The sequence below is a fragment of the Rhinatrema bivittatum genome, chromosome 2 (genome assembly GCF_901001135.1).
Source record: "Rhinatrema bivittatum chromosome 2, aRhiBiv1.1, whole genome shotgun sequence".
Taxonomy (NCBI): Eukaryota; Metazoa; Chordata; class Amphibia; order Gymnophiona; family Rhinatrematidae; genus Rhinatrema; species Rhinatrema bivittatum.
In genome coordinates this window covers 820470664-820486305 of record NC_042616.1, presented here as the reverse complement: position 1 = coordinate 820486305, position 15642 = coordinate 820470664, and the positions used below count along the sequence as shown (strand labels likewise).

General features: G+C 57.9%; 1 protein-coding gene across 1 annotated transcript in view; it reads left to right on the top strand.

The window, feature by feature from the left end:
• LOC115083418 (cleavage and polyadenylation specificity factor subunit 1-like) overlaps nt 1-15642 on the top strand; it is a gene marked incomplete in the record, with an annotated part of 265845 nt that overhangs the window by 175999 nt on the left and 74204 nt on the right. The window contains 1 exon segment of the mRNA XM_029587223.1: nt 6111-6247. Within this exon segment, the coding sequence (XP_029443083.1) occupies nt 6111-6247 (137 nt within the window).

Below are 15642 nucleotides of genomic sequence, written 5' to 3'. Positions count from 1 at the left end.
GTGACTTGGATTGGCCTCTGTTGGAAACAGGATGCTGGGCTTGATGGACCCTTGGTCTGACACAGCAGATGTGATGGCAAATAGATGGGCTGTAAATAAATATATATACATTACTTTGCAATCTTTCCTAGAAGGTTGGGATTTTTAGATTGTGTGTAGTAACCAAATCTGCCATTAATTCTCTGTCTCTAGCAGGTGGTAACAGGTTGGGCTGGTGCAGCACTGAATGCAGAGCTCCTCGGCATCAATAGAGCTCAGGCCTGGGGGGGAGGGCAGTGACTGTACAGGGGCTAATTTTCCCCTTCCCCCCAGGGAACTGGACTGATCCTCCATAGCTTCCCTCCCAGCAGTGAGGGCATGTCCATTCGAGGCCTCTTTATCTGCAGGTTTGGATAAAGATGAAAACGCGCGTCCAAATGCCGGGTAACACGGCGCTCCACCGGAATGCACTGTATTGCATCGGCCTGTATGTGAGATGCTTTGGTGAGGAGCATAGAAAAGAGGGGACTTGTGCTTGGTCTGATGCTTAGGGTGGTAGCAGAGAAGTGGGGGACGTGTGCCGGGTGGGATGCACTGGGAAGGAGCTGTGAGGTGGGGGACGTGTGCCGGGTGGGATGCACCGGGAAGGAGCTGTGAGGCGGGGGACGTGTGCCGGGTGGGATGCACTGGGAAGGAGCTGTGAGGCGGGGGACGTGTGCCGGGTGGGATGCACTGGGAAGGAGCTGTGAGGCGGGGGACGTGTGATGCACTGGGAAGGAGCTGTGAGGCGGGGGACGTGTGCCGGGTGGGATGCACTGGGAAGGAGCTGTGAGGCGGGGGACGTGTGCCGGGTGGGATGCACCGGGAAGGAGCTGTGAGGCGGGGGACGTGTGCCGGGTGGGATGCACCGGGAAGGAGCTGTGAGGCGGGGACGTGTGCCGGGTGGGATGCACTGGGAAGGAGCTGTGAGGCGGGGGACGTGTGATGCACTGGGAAGGAGCTGTGAGGCGGGGGACGTGTGCCGGGTGGGATGCGCCGGGAAGGTGCTGTGAGGCGGGGGACGTGTGCCGGGTGGGATGCGCCGGGAAGGTGCTGTGAGGCGGGGGACGTGTGCCGGGTGGGATGCGCCGGGAAGGAGCTGTGAGGCGGGGGACGTGTGGCGGGCGGGATGCGCCGGGAAGGAGCTGTGAGGCGGGGACGTGTGCCGGGTGGGATGCGCCGGGAAGGAGCTGTGAGGCGGGGGACGTGTGCCGGGTGGGATGCGCCGGGAAGGAGCTGTGAGGCGGGGGACGTGTGCCGGGTGGGATGCGCTGGGAAGGAGCTGTGAGGCGGGGGACGTGTGCCGGGTGGGATGCGCCGGGAAGGAGCTGTGAGGCGGGGGACGTGTGCCGGGTGGGATGCGCCGGGAAGGAGCTGTGAGGCGGGGGACGTGTGCCGGGTGGGATGCGCCGGGAAGGAGCTGTGAGGCGGGGGACGTGTGATGCGCCGGGAAGGAGCTGTGAGGCGGGGGACGTGTGATGCGCCGGGAAGGAGCTGTGAGGCGGGGGACGTGTGCCGGGTGGGATGCGCTGGGAAGGAGCTGTGAGGCGGGGGACGTGTGCCGGGTGGGATGCGCTGGGAAGGAGCTGTGAGGCGGGGGACGTGTGCCGGGTGGGATGCGCTGGGAAGGAGCTGTGAGGCGGGGGACGTGTGATGCGCTGGGAAGGAGCTGTGAGGCGGGGGACGGGTGCCGGGTGGGATGCGCCGGGAAGGAGCTGTGAGGCGGGGGACGTGTGCCGGGTGGGATGCGCCGGGGAAGGAGCTGTGAGGCGGGGGACGTGTGCCGGGTGGGATGCGCCGGGAAGGAGCTGTGAGGCGGGGGACGTGTGCCGGGTGGGATGCGCCGGGAAGGAGCTGTGAGGCGGGGGGACGTGTGATGCGCCGGGAAGGAGCTGTGAGGCGGGGGACGTGTGATGCGCTGGGAAGGAGCTGTGAGGCGGGGGACGTGTGCCGGGTGGGATGCGCTGGGAAGGAGCTGTGAGGCGGGGGACGTGTGCCGGGTGGGATGCGCTGGGAAGGAGCTGTGAGGCGGGGGACGTGTGCCGGGTGGGATGCGCTGGGAAGGAGCTGTGAGGCGGGGGACGTGTGATGCGCTGGGAAGGAGCTGTGAGGCGGGGGACGTGTGATGCGCTGGGAAGGAGCTGTGAGGCGGGGGACGTGTGCCGGGTGGGATGCGCTGGGAAGGAGCTGTGAGGAGGGGGACGTGTGCCGGGTGGGATGCGCTGGGAAGGAGCTGTGAGGCGGGGGACGTGTGCCGGGTGGGATGCGCTGGGAAGGAGCTGTGAGGAGGGGGACGTGTGCCGGGTGGGATGCGCTGGGAAGGAGCTGTGAGGCGGGGGACGTGTGCCGGGTGGGATGCGCTGGGAAGGAGCTGTGAGGCGGGGGACGTGTGCCGGGTGGGATGCGCCGGGAAGGAGCTGTGAGGCGGGGGACGTGTGCCGGGTGGCATGCGCCGGGAAGGAGCTGTGAGGCGGGGGACGTGAGCTTGGTGGGATGCGCCGGGAAGGAGCTGTGAGGCGGGGGACGTGTGCCGGGTGGGATGCGCCGGGAAGGAGCTGTGAGGCGGGGGACGTGTGATGCGCTGGGAAGGAGCTGTGAGGCGGGGGACGTGTGCCGGGTGGGATGCGCCGGGAAGGAGCTGTGAGGCGGGGGACGTGTGCCGGGTGGGATGCGCCGGGAAGGAGCTGTGAGGAGGGGGACGTGTGCCGGGTGGGATGCTCCGGGAAGGAGCTGTGAGGCGGGGGACGTGTGCCGGGTGGGATGCGCCGGGAAGGAGCTGTGAGGCGGGGGACGTGTGCCGGGTGGGATGCGCCGGGAAGGAGCTGTGAGGCGGGGGACGTGTGCCGGGTGGGATGCGCCGGGAAGGAGCTGTGAGGCGGGGGACGTGTGCCGGGTGGGATGCGCCGGGAAGGAGCTGTGAGGCGGGGGACGTGTGCCGGGTGGGATGCGCCGGGAAGGAGCTGTGAGGCGGGGGACGTGAGCTTGGTGGGATGCGCCGGGAAGGAGCTGTGAGGCGGGGGACGTGTGCCGAGTGGGATGCGCCGGGAAGGAGCTGTGAGGCGGGGGACGTGTGCCGGGTGGGATGCTCCGGGAAGGAGCTGTGAGGCGGGGGACGTGTGCCGGGTGGGATGCGCCGGGAAGGAGCTGTGAGGCGGGGGACGTGTGCCGGGTGGGATGCGCCGGGAAGGAGCTGTGAGGCGGGGGACGTGTGCCGGGTGGGATGCGCCGGGAAGGAGCTGTGAGGCGGGGGACGTGTGCCGGGTGGGATGCGCCGGGAAGGAGCTGTGAGGCGGGGGACGTGTGCCGGGTGGGATGCTCCGGGAAGGAGCTGTGAGGCGGGGGACGTGTGCCGGGTGGGATGCGCCGGGAAGGAGCTGTGAGGCGGGGGACGTGTGCCGGGTGGGATGCGCCGGGAAGGAGCTGTGAGGCGGGGGACGTGTGCCGGGTGGGATGCGCCGGGAAGGAGCTGTGAGGCGGGGGACGTGTGATGCGCCGGGAAGGAGCTGTGAGGCGGGGGACGTGTGATGCGCCGGGAAGGAGCTGTGAGGCGGGGGACGTGTGCCGGGTGGGATGCGCCGGGAAGAAGCTGTGAGGCGGGGGACGTGTGCCGGGTGGGATGCGCCGGGAAGGAGCTGTGAGGCGGGGGACGTGAGCTTGGTGGGATGCGCCGGGAAGGAGCTGTGAGGCGGGGGACGTGTGCCGGGTGGGATGCGCCGGGAAGGAGCTGTGAGGTGGGGGACGTGTGCCGGGTGGGATGCGCCGGGAAGGAGCTGTGAGGCGGGGGACGGGTGCTGGGTGGGATGCATTGGGAAGGAGCTGTGCGGTGGGGGACGTGTGCCGGGTGGGATGCACTGGGAAGGAGCTGTGAGGTGGGGGACGTGTGATGCACTGGGAAGGAGCTGTGAGGTGGGGGACGTGTGCCGGGTGGGATGCACTGGGAAGGAGCTGTGAGGTGGGGGACGTGTGATGCACTGGGAAGGAGCTGTGAGGCGGGGGATGTGTGCCGGGTGGGATGCACCGGGAAGGAGCTGTGAGGCGGGGGACGTGTGCCGGGTGGGATGCGCCGGGAAGGAGCTGTGAGGCGGGGGACGGGTGCTGGGTGGGATGCATTGGGAAGGAGCTGTGCGGTGGGGGACGTGTGCCGGGTGGGATGCACTGGGAAGGAGCTGTGAGGTGGGGGACGTGTGATGCGCTGGGAAGGAGCTGTGAGGTGGGGGACGTGTGCCGGGTGGGATGCACTGGGAAGGAGCTGTGAGGTGGGGGACGTGTGATGCACTGGGAAGGAGCTGTGAGGCGGGGGATGTGTGCCGGGTGGGATGCACCGGGAAGGAGCTGTGAGGCGGGGGACGTGTGCCGGGTGGGATGCACCGGGAAGGAGCTGTGAGGCGGGGGACGTGTGCCGGGTGGGATGCACCGGGAAGGAGCTGTGAGGCGGGGGACGTGTGCCGGGTGGGATGCACCGGGAAGGAGCTGTGAGGCGGGGGACGTGTGCCGGGTGGGATGCACTGGGAAGGAGCTGTGAGGCGGGGGACGTGTGCCGGGTGGGATGCACCGGGAAGGAGCTGTGAGGTGGGGGACGTGTGATGCACTGGGAAGGAGCTGTGAGGCGGGGGACGTGTGATGCGCTGGGAAGGAGCTGGGAGGTGGGGGACGTGTGCCGGGTGGGATGTGCCGGGAAGGAGCTGTGAGGCGGGGGACGTGTGCCGGGTGGGATGCGCCGGGAAGGAGCTGTGAGGCGGGGGACGTGTGCCGGGTGGGATGCGCCGGGAAGGAGCTGTGAGGCGGGGGACGTGTGCCGGGTGGGATGCTCTGGGAAGGAGCTGTGAGGCGGGGGACGTGTGCCGGGTGGGATGCGCTGGGAAGGAGCTGTGAGGTGGGGGACGTGAGCTTGGTGGGATGCACTGGGAAGGAGCTGTGAGGTGGGGGACGTGAGCTTGGTGGGATGCACTGGGAAGGAGCTGTGAGGCGGGGGACGTGTGCCGGGTGGGATGCACTGGGAAGGAGCTGTGAGGTGGGGGACGTGTGATGCACTGGGAAGGAGCTGTGAGGTGGGGGACGTGTGCCGGGTGGGATGCACCGGGAAGGAGCTGTGAGGCGGGGGACGTGTGCCGGGTGGGATGCGCCGGGAAGGAGCTGTGAGGCGGGGGACGTGTGCCGGGTGGGATGCGCTGGGAAGGAGCTGTGAGGCGGGGGACGGGTGATGCACTGGGAAGGAGCTGTGAGGCGGGGGACGTGTGCCGGGTGGGATGCGCTGGGAAGGAGCTGTGAGGTGGGGGACTTGTGATGCACTGGGAAGGAGCTGTGAGGCGGGGGACGGGTGCTAGGTGGGATGCACTGGGAAGGAGCTGTGAGGTGGGGGACGTGTGATGCACTGGGAAGGAGCTGGGAGGTGGGGGACGGGTGCTGGGTGGGATGCACTGGGAAGGAGCTGTGAGGCGGGGGATGTGTGCCGGGTGGGATGCACTGGGAAGGAGCTGTGAGGTGGGGGACGTGTGATGCACTGGGAAGGAGCTGGGAGGTGGGGGACGGGTGCTGGGTGGGATGCACTGGGAAGGAGCTGTGAGGCGGGGGATGTGTGCCGGGTGGGATGCACTGGGAAGGAGCTGTGAGGTGGGGGACGGGTGCTGGGTGGGATGCACTGGGAAGGAGCTGTGAGGCGGGGGACGTGTGATGCACTGGGAAGGAGCTGTGAGGTGGGGGACGGGTGCTGGGTGGGATGCACTGGGAAGGAGCTGGGGGACGTGTGATGCACTGGGAAGGAGCTGGGAGGCGGGGGACGTGTGATGCACTGGGAAGGAGCTGTGAGGTGGGGGACGGGTGCTGGGTGGGATGCACTGGGAAGGAGCTGGGGGACGTGTGATGCACTGGGAAGGAGCTGGGAGGTGGGGGACGTGTGATGCACTGGGAAGGAGCTGTGAGGTGGGGGACGGGTGCTGGGTGGGATGCACTGGGAAGGAGCTGTGAGGCGGGGGACGTGTGATGCACTGGGAAGGAGCTGTGAGGTGGGGGACGGGTGCTGGGTGGGATGCACTGGGAAGGAGCTGTGACGTGGGGTACTTATGCTCAGTTTGGTGTCTCTTTTTCTCTTTCAGCAATCTAAGGTCATTGCTTTGTGTGTTTACCGTGACCTCAGTGGAATGTTCACCACAGAGGCAAAATCTTCAAATGCCAAGGATGATCTGGCAGCGCGAAACCAGTCTGAAGCCGAGATGATGATTCAGGACCTGAGGTACGGAGGGAAGCTGCACAGGGGACGTCGAGGCCTAAGGGAGGATGAGTGTGAGGGCAGAGGGCAGAGCGTGCAGTGATAGGAGGAAAGGGGAACATTCAGCCTCTGTCATTGCCTTCCTCAGTTCCCTCTCCCGTCAGACCTTCAGCAGGGAAGCTCAGGCTATGGACGTCGCTTAACTTTCTGCTAATTTGCAGGACTTTGCTGAAATAACAGTAATGCAAGACCCAAGTTACAGCAATCCCTGCACACAGGAGCAGTAAAGCAGCACCCAGGCAATTTATCAGCCCAGCTCAGCATACAGCACACTGTGACTCTCCTGCTCCTCGCTGTGACTCTCCTGCTCCTCGCTGTGACTCTCCTGCTCCTCCCCCTTCCCCTTTCAGCACTGCGCTGCTCTCTCCTCATTGGTGCTTTGAGACCCCCTGGCTCTCTGCTCCTTTCTCCTGATTGGCTCGCTGTGACACTCCTGCTCCTCCCCCTTCCCCTTTCAGCACTGCGCTGCTCTCTCCTCATTGGTGCTTTGAGACCCCCTGGCTCTCTGCTCCTTTCTCCTGATTGGCTCGCTGTGACTCTCCTGCTCCTCCCCCTTTCAGCACTGCACTGCTCTCTCCTCATTGGTGCTTTGAGACCCCCTGGCTCTCTGCTCCTTTCTCCTGATTGGCTCGCTGTGACTCTCCTGCTCCTCCCCCTTTCAGCACTGCGCTGCTCTCTCCTCATTGGTGCTTTGTGACCCCCTGGCTCTGTGCTCCTTTCTCCTGATTGGCTCGCTGTGACTCTCCTGCTCCTCCCTCCCCTTCCCCTTTCAGCACTGTGCACTGCTCTCTCCTCATTGGTGCTTTGTGACCCCCTGGCTCTGTGCTCCTTTCTCCTGATTGGCTCGCTGTGACTCTCCTGCTCCTCCCTCCCCCTTCCCCTTTCAGCACTGCGCTGCTCTCTCCTCATTGGTGCTTTGTGACCCCCTGGCTCTGTGCTCCTTTCTCCTGATTGGCTCGCTGTGACTCTCCTGCTCCTTCCCCTTTCAGCACTGCACTGCTCTCTCCTCATTGGTGCTTTGTGACCCCCTGGCTCTCTGCTCCTTTCTCCTGATTGGCTCGCTGTAACTCTCCTGCTCCTCCCTCCCCTTCCCCTTTCAGCACTGCGCTGCTCTCTCCTCATTGGTGCTTTGTGACCCCCTGGCTCTGTGCTCCTTTCTCCTGATTGGCTCGCTGTGACTCTCCTGCTCCTCCCTCCCCTTCCCCTTTCAGCACTGCACTGCTCTCTCCTCATTGGTGCTTTGTGACCCCCTGGCTCTGTGACCCCCTGGCTCTGTGCTCCTTTCTCCTGATTGGCTCGCTGTGACTCTCCTGCTCCTCCCTCCCCTTCCCCTTTCAGCACTGCACTGCTCTCTCCTCATTGGTGCTTTGTGACCCCCTGGCTCTGTGACCCCCTGGCTCTGTGCTCCTTTCTCCTGATTGGCTCGCTGTAACTCTCCTGCTCCTCCCTCCCCTTCCCCTTTCAGCACTGCGCTGCTCTCTCCTCATTGGTGCTTTGTGACCCCCTGGCTCTGTGCTCCTTTCTCCTGATTGGCTCGCTGTGACTCTCCTGCTTCTCCGTCCCCTTCCCCTTTCAGCGCTGCTCTCTCCTCATTGGTGCTTTGTGACCCCCTGGCTCTGTGCTCCTTTCTCCTGATTGGCTCGCTGTGACTCTCCTGCTCCTTCCCCTTCCCCTTTCAGCACTGCACTGCTCTCTCCTCATTGGTGCTTTGTGACCCCCTGGCTCTGTGCTCCTTTCTCCTGATTGGCTCGCTGTGACTCTCCTGCTCCTCCCTCCACATTCCCCTTTCAGCACTGCTCTCTCCTCATTGGTGCTTTGTGACCCCCTGGCTCTGTGCTCCTTTCTCCTGATTGGCTCGCTGTGACTCTCCTGCTCCTCCCTCTTTCAGCACTGTGCTGCTCTCTCCTCATTGGTGCTTTGTGAACCCCTGGCTCTGTGCTCCTTTCTCCTGATTGGCTCGCTGTGACTCTCCTGCTCCTCCCTCTTTCAGCACTGCGCTGCTCTCTCCTCATTGGTGCTTTGTGACCCCCTGGCTCTGTGCTCCTTTCTCCTGATTGGCTCACTGTGACTCTCCTGCTCCTTTCCCTTCCCCTTTCAGCGCTGCTCTCTCCTCATTGGTGCTTTGTGACCCCCTGGCTCTGTGCTCCTTTCTCCTGATTGTCAGAGGGCAAACCAGCCTCAGACACCTTTGTCTGACATTCGGGCTGGGGTCTTCTGTACACTTATCTCCCGATTCCTTTAGTCACGAAGACTCTCTTGATGCTTCACGAGGGCCGAGGGATTATGATCTTCATAACACCTCATTGGCCGAGACAGATTTGGTTTCCACTCCTTTGGGAGTTGTCCATCTGGAAACCGATCAGTCTGGAGACTTCCCCAGATCTCATCACGCAAGATCAGGGCAGGCTGAGGCATCCCAACCTCCAGGCCCTGTCGCTTTCAGCCTGGATGTTGAGAGATTAATCCTGCAGCCGCTCGATCTTCCTAAAGATGTGTCTCGGGTACTGGTGGCTTCCAGAAAGCCTTCTACTAGAAAGTCCTACAATCTGAAGTTCAGGAGGTTTTCTGTTTGGTGTGAGCAGATGGCCCTAGATCCATTCTCCTGCCCCATGCAAAAACTACTAGACTGCCTTCTACATCTGTCGGAGGCTGGCCTAAAACCCAACTCTGTTAGACTTCATGTGAGTACAATTGGCTCATACCACAAAGGTGTAGATGGTTTGCTCATTTCTGTACAGCCAATAGTTGTACACTTTATGTGGGACCTGCTTCTATGAGGCCTCTCACTGTGTCTTGGGACCTCAGCATGGTATTAGCTCAACTGATGAAAGCTGCTTTTGAGCTCAACTGTTTACACTCAACTGTTTACAATCCTGATAATCAAATCACCAACTATGACAGCTGATCTAACCCTTCCCTCCTGGGCAGTAGCCCTGGGAGACTTGTCCTTGGTGCGAGAAGACAATGCATCACCTGGAGAGCAGGTCCTTGCTATAGGATCACTTTCTGCTCCTCCAGGGTGATGCTCTTTGATCATGAGACCTTCCTCCTCCAAGGCAGCAGTGGGGCATCCAGACTGGTTTGGGACTTGGCTACTGTGTCCCTGAAGGTCTCCTCTATATACCTCTCTGCCTCAGCTCCTCCAGGTCTTCCACTCTAGTCTCCAGAGATCAGACTCGTTCTCTGAGAGACAGGAACTGTTTGCACCGGGTGCACACACACAACCTCTCACTGGTGGGTAAAAAATCATACGTGTGACTCTCGATGCAAAAGATTGTAAGGCCCCCGTCTTGCTCCTGGATTGTTGCCTTCATCTTAATTCCCTGTATGTACCCAGATCAGTCCACACTCCTGGGTTTTGCCTCCCTTCCAGCAGATGGAGACAGAGAAAGTTTCGCAGGCACCATCTCTTAACCCGTGCCACCTGAATCTCCTCAATATATCTCTGTCTCCAGTAGATGAAGATGGTGCAAAATCTGCGGTTCTGTACCTGAGCAAAAAATAAAAGGGAAGATTTTCCTCCCAGGAGGTTGTCATGTACTGGTGGGACCATCCCTCCTGGTAGCAAGTGCAAACGAGTAGGGGTTGGGAACCCTAATTTTGCTCTCTGACACCGGGGGTGACAGCTGTTGGTCCAGCTCCCTCCCCTTCAGTGAGGATCATGGAAAGCCTTTGCCACCTTCTTCAGGGAAGTGGTCTTGTTCTTTTTTGTTTGTAAAGTTAAAAAAAAAAAAAAAAAAGTGAAGGGAGAATCAGGCAAAGCACCTTACAGTTCTGAAGCGGTTGCTGGTGCTTGCTGGCTTTCGCCCGTTGCTAGGAGTGAACGGAGGTGGGGTATCTAAGCCATTTTGTTCCCGCAGCTTCTGGTCCTTTTTTTGTTAGTGTCAGCGTCTATAGCGTGCTCTCAGTCGCACTGGCCATGCCATATGTCAGCCACTGCTCTATGTGTGGGCTGCACTGCGCTCAACTTTCTAATCTCGTCACGGGCCTCTCAGGCAGCATCCTCCCGTTCCCGTTGAGCGCAGGAATAACGGCCATATCAGAAACTTTCATGGCTGCGGAAGAAAGGATAGCAGGGGGAGGGGATCTCCCTCCAGCGCTGATGACGGCCGATTCGAACCCAGAGAAGGCCCAGGGGGGCATCCGGGGGAGAGCCCTGATCCCTTGGGAGGGGATTTGCGTGGTCCTTCTAATTTTTCCCCGGATTCTATTCTGTTATTGCATGAGGCTTATATTGGCAGTAGAGGCAAGAGGAGTTGCTCTTCCAGGGGCAGGGTCCCAGGGGACCCACCAGGAAAGTTGCCCAGGTTGTCGGGGATGTCAGGGGTTACGAGGGTTCGTACGGTCAAAGCTCCAGTGGCGTAAAGGTCTGCAGATGACCTTTCTTCTGAAGGGTCCTACCAGGGCTTTCTTCTGAAGGGTCCTACCAGGGCTTTCTTCTGAAGAGTCCTACCAGGGCTACCTTCTGAAGAGTCCTACCAGGGCTACCCTCCTCCTGATCCAGGCCTCCCAACAGTGGCCTGGATCAGGAGAAGGAGATGGGGAAGGTTCCCACTATGGAGAGTGATGATCTGAAGCTCATGTGCCTCTTTCAGAGAGAGGAACTGGGTCCTCTGATCCCGCATGTCCTAGTGGAGCTGGGATAAGTGGTTCCACAGGAGGAGCCAGACCATGACACGGTGGATCTGGTCATGGCTGATTTGAGGGGCCCGGCTAGGACTTTTCCTTTTCATAGAATGGTTTAAGCAGTTGATGGTCAGGGAGTGGGACGCTCTGGAGACTGGTCTAAAAGTTAGCAGGGCTATGGACAAGCTTTATCCCTTGCCTGAGGGAGACCCTGGAACTCTTGAAGGTGCCGAAGGTGGATGCTTCTGTGTTGGTGGTTACCAAGAGAACCACCATTCCAGTAGCTGGGGCGACAGCTCTGAAGGACCTACAGGACAGAAAGCTTGAGGTGCACCTCAAGAAGACTTTTGAAGTCTGTACCCTGGGCATCTGTGCTGCGGTGTGCAGCAGTTTTATGCTACTGGCAAGCCTGAGATGGGTGTAACAGCTACAGGGGGCCAGGGATCTCTCACCCCAGGAATCCGAGCAAGCAGAGCACTTAGAAGCAGCAGTGGCCTATGGAGCCAACGCTTTGTATGATCTTAATCGCACCTCTTCTAGGACAATGGTCTCTGTGGTATCAGCTAGAAGACTCTTGTGCTTGTGGAATTGGTCAGCGGACATTTCGTCAAAGGCTCAGCTTGGTGTGCGCCCCTTTTAAGGGCAAGCTCCTTTTTGGAAAAGACTTAGAGCAGTTAATTAAGCAGCTTTGAGATAATAAGGTGCACAAGCTACCAGAAGACAAGCCTAAAGGGCCAAAGGGTTTTCTTCTGGTTCACTCTCGCTTTTGAGGCCAAAGATGTTTGTCAGAGCAGGGCTCTAGGAGCAGGCCAGAGGCAGATGAGGGAGGTTCCAGTCCTGGACCCAGTCCTTTCATGGACTCAGAGTGAACCGAGAGGGCTCCGGCCAAAGGCCTAGCAGCGCAAAATCTGCGCAATGAAGCAAGGCCAACCCACTCCTCAGTTCCGACCATCGGGGGTCAGTTGACTCTTTTTTATGAGGAGTGGGTCAAGATCACGTCGAACCATTGGGTACTTAAGCGTACTTAGGCTACGCGTTAGAATTTTCTTGACCACTAAGAAGCCTGTTCATGGTATCCCCTGTGCTTCTCCTGCAAAGAAACTTGTCATCCAACAGACCATCCAAAGGCTAAGAATGCTGGGGGCCAACATTACCACCCCCTAGGAGAAGAGGGGGACTGGAAGGTACTCCATTTATTTTGTGGTACCAAAGAAGGAAGGGACATTTCATCCAATCCTAGATTTGAAGATGGTGATTGCGGCCCTCAAGGTCCCCCATTTCAGGATGAAGACTGTCAGTCTGTCATGGCGGCAGTGCAAAGTGGGGAGTTTTTGGCTTCGCTGGATCTCATGGAGGCATATTTGCACATTGGGATACACATTGAGATCGTCAGAGGTATCTCAGGTTTATGATCTTCGGGAAGCATTTTCAGGTTTGTGCTCTCCCGTTCGGTCTAGCCACTGCTCTGAGGGCTTTCACCAAGGTGATGGTAGTGGCAGCCCTCAGAAAGGAGGGGGTACTGGTGCATCTATATCTAGATGCTTGGCTCATTCAAGGGAAGTCTGAGGACCTTTGCAGTCAGGCAATAGAAGTGGTATTGTACCGCATGAGATCGTTGAGTTGGGTAGTGAACCTAGCTAAGAGCCGCCTTTTCCCTTCACAGATTCTGCATTTCTTGGGCACACGATTCGATACCCGTGTGGGCAAGGTCTTTCTCATGGAGGAGTGGATTCTCAATCTACAAGTGCAAATTCAGAACCTGTTAGAGACCCGAGTGCTCAAGGTCTGGGATTACTTGCAGGTCCTCTGCTCCATGGCATCGACCTTGAAGTTGGTCCCGTGAACTTTTGCTCATATAAAGCCTCTGCAGAAAGCGTTGCTATCCTGCTGGGATCCGATTTCAGAGCAGTTTCAACTTCTGCTACAGCTTACAGAATTCGCCAGGTCTGGTCTTTTGTGTTGGCTTGCTCAATGGATGGTAGTGACTACTGATGCCAGCCTCACCGGTTGGGGGGCTGTATGTCAGTCCCAGTCAGGGCAGGGTCAATGGTCAGCAGAGGAAGCGACCTGGTCCATCAGTTGCCTAAAGATGAGGGCAGTGTCGCTGGCTCTTGAGGCATTTCTGCCCCTTCTGTGGAACCATGAGGTCCGAGTTCTGTCAGTCAATGCGATGACGGTGTCTTACATCAACTGCCAGGGAGGTACCAAGAGTCGAGCTGTTGCTCTGGAAGCGAAGTTGCTGATGTCCTGGGCAGAACAGCATCTGGCCTTGTTAGCTGCATCGCACATAGGGGGAGCCGCCAATGTGCAAGCGGATTTTCTCAGCTGTCAACTGGGAGCTTTCAGAGGAAGCAATGACCCTCATTACTCACAGGTGGGGCATGCCTCATATAGACCTGATGAAAACCCCAAGGAATGCCAAAGTGCCATGTTTCTTCAGTCTCAGAAGAGAAAACTGAGCAGAAGAGGTCGATGCTCTAGTGCTGCCTTGGCTGCACAATTTTGTTCTGCTTTACGTGTTTCCCCCTTGGCCTCTGGTGGGCATGGTCCTATGAGCCCTCCTTACATGCCTTCAAAAAAGGCATTAAAACATGGCTCTTCAGGCAAGCCTTTCCAGAAGTTAATCAAACATAGCCCCCCCCCCCCTCCCTCTACATCTGTGGTCGTCCTCCTCCCCACCCACTCCTCCCTCTCCCCCTCCCTTTCCTCTCATCCTATCTTTACACCCCATCTGCCTTCGAGGTGTTACCCCGCCTACAATTTTCCCGTACCGCTCCCCCTATCCCACCCCCTCTTCTGTCCTCCTTCCGCCATGGAGACGTCCCAAGCAAATATTGTAAATTTTGTAAATATGTTTTTTGCCTCTTACGTTCTCTTATTGTTCTTTCCTATCACTTCTCACTCGCCTGTCCTTTATCTTTCCAACTGCTCTTGCCCCTTGCCCCCCTCTCCCCCTTCTCGCCTGCTCCCCTTACCCCCCTCCCTGTTTATTGTAATTTCTGCCTGCCTCAGTTTTTTGTAAACCGGCGTGATGTGACCTACGAATGTCGGTATAGTAAAAGCTTTTAAATAAATAAATAAATAAATAAATGAAGAATAGAGGTCCACCAAGGGAAGGCGATGCTCGTGGTTCCAGAGTGGCCATGACTGCTTTGGTTTGCGGATCTGGTCAGTCTAGCAGTGGACGGACCCCTGAGGCTGGGCCATTTACAGAATCTTCTGCAAGGCCCTATATTTTCAGATCAAGCGGATCACTTTTGTTTAGCTGCTTGGCTTTTGAAAGGAGGCAATTAAGGGAAAAGGGATATCTGGAGGATGTTATTTCTACTCTGCTGCGATCTTTTAAGACCTCTACTTCCTTGGTGTATGTCCGGGTTTGCTGAAGTTGGCGAAACAATGTGACAAGGTGATAGCTAAAGCCAGAAGAATGCTGGGCTGCTTAGAGAGAGGAATATCGACTAAGAAAAGGGAAGTGATGATCCCCTTGTACAGGTCCTTGGTGAGGCCTCACCTGGAGTACTGTGTTCAGTTCTGGAGACCGTATCTCCAAAGGGTCAGAGACAGGATGGAGGCGGTCCAGAGAAGGGCGACCAAAAAGGTGGATGGTTTTCATAAAATGACTTATGAGGAGAGATTGAAGAACCTAAATATGTACACCCTGGAGGAGAGGAGGAGCAGGAGTGATATGATACAGACTTTCAGATACTTGAAAGGTTTTAATGATCCATGGTCAACAACAAACCTTTTCTGTTGGAAAAAAATCAGTAGAACTAGGGGGTCACGATTTGAAACTCCAGGGAGGAAGACTCTGAACCAATGTCAGGAAGCATTTCTTCACGGAGAGGGTGGTGGATGCCTGGAATGCCCTTCCGGAAGAAGTGATGAAGATTAAAACTGTGAAGGATTTCAAAGGGACATGGGATAAACACTGTGGATCCTTAAAGGCTAGAAGATGGGAATGAAGAGAAGAGCCATGGGAGTGGCTTGCTGGAATGGAGGCTACTACCTGGTGATTTACTACCCTTACTCAATAAGTCTTCACACGGTTAATGCAACTCCAACATTGCTCTCTGCTTCAAAGGCAAGGGGAAATATGGAAAAGAGGATTTGCGTTCAGACAACAACTAACAAAGACTGAACTACACAGTCTGGATAAACAAATAAGCGTGGAGGTAGATTGCTTATTGCGGCGGTTACTACCCTAAACCAATTAAGCCTGATACATCACTTTGAATGTATATACAGCGTTGCTCTCTGCTTCAATGGCAGGGGGAAATGTGGAAAAGAGGATTTACATTCAGACAACACCCAACAAGGCATGGATCTTTGCAGTCTGGGTATACAAACATCGATATAACTTGCTTAATGCGGCGGTTACTACCCGTAACAATTAAACCTTATGCTCACCTTTGAAGCAACTCCAACATTGCTCTCTGCATCAATGGCAGGAAATTTGAATCAAACAGTTACCAACAAGGGCCCTGAACTTGGTGCTCGGTGAAACAGATAAGTGTGGGAAAATAAGTGTGGGAGCTTGCTGGGCAGACTGGATGGGCCGATTGGTCTTTTTCTGCCATCATTTCTATGTTTCTATGTGAGTCTTTGAGTCTTGGTGTGCAGATCAGGGGATTAATCCTCAGCAAACTTTGGTAGCACAGAATCTGTCTCTTTTTTGCAGAAAGACCTAACCAAAGGTTTGTCCTTTAGCTCTCTGAGTGCAGGTGTTGGCCTTG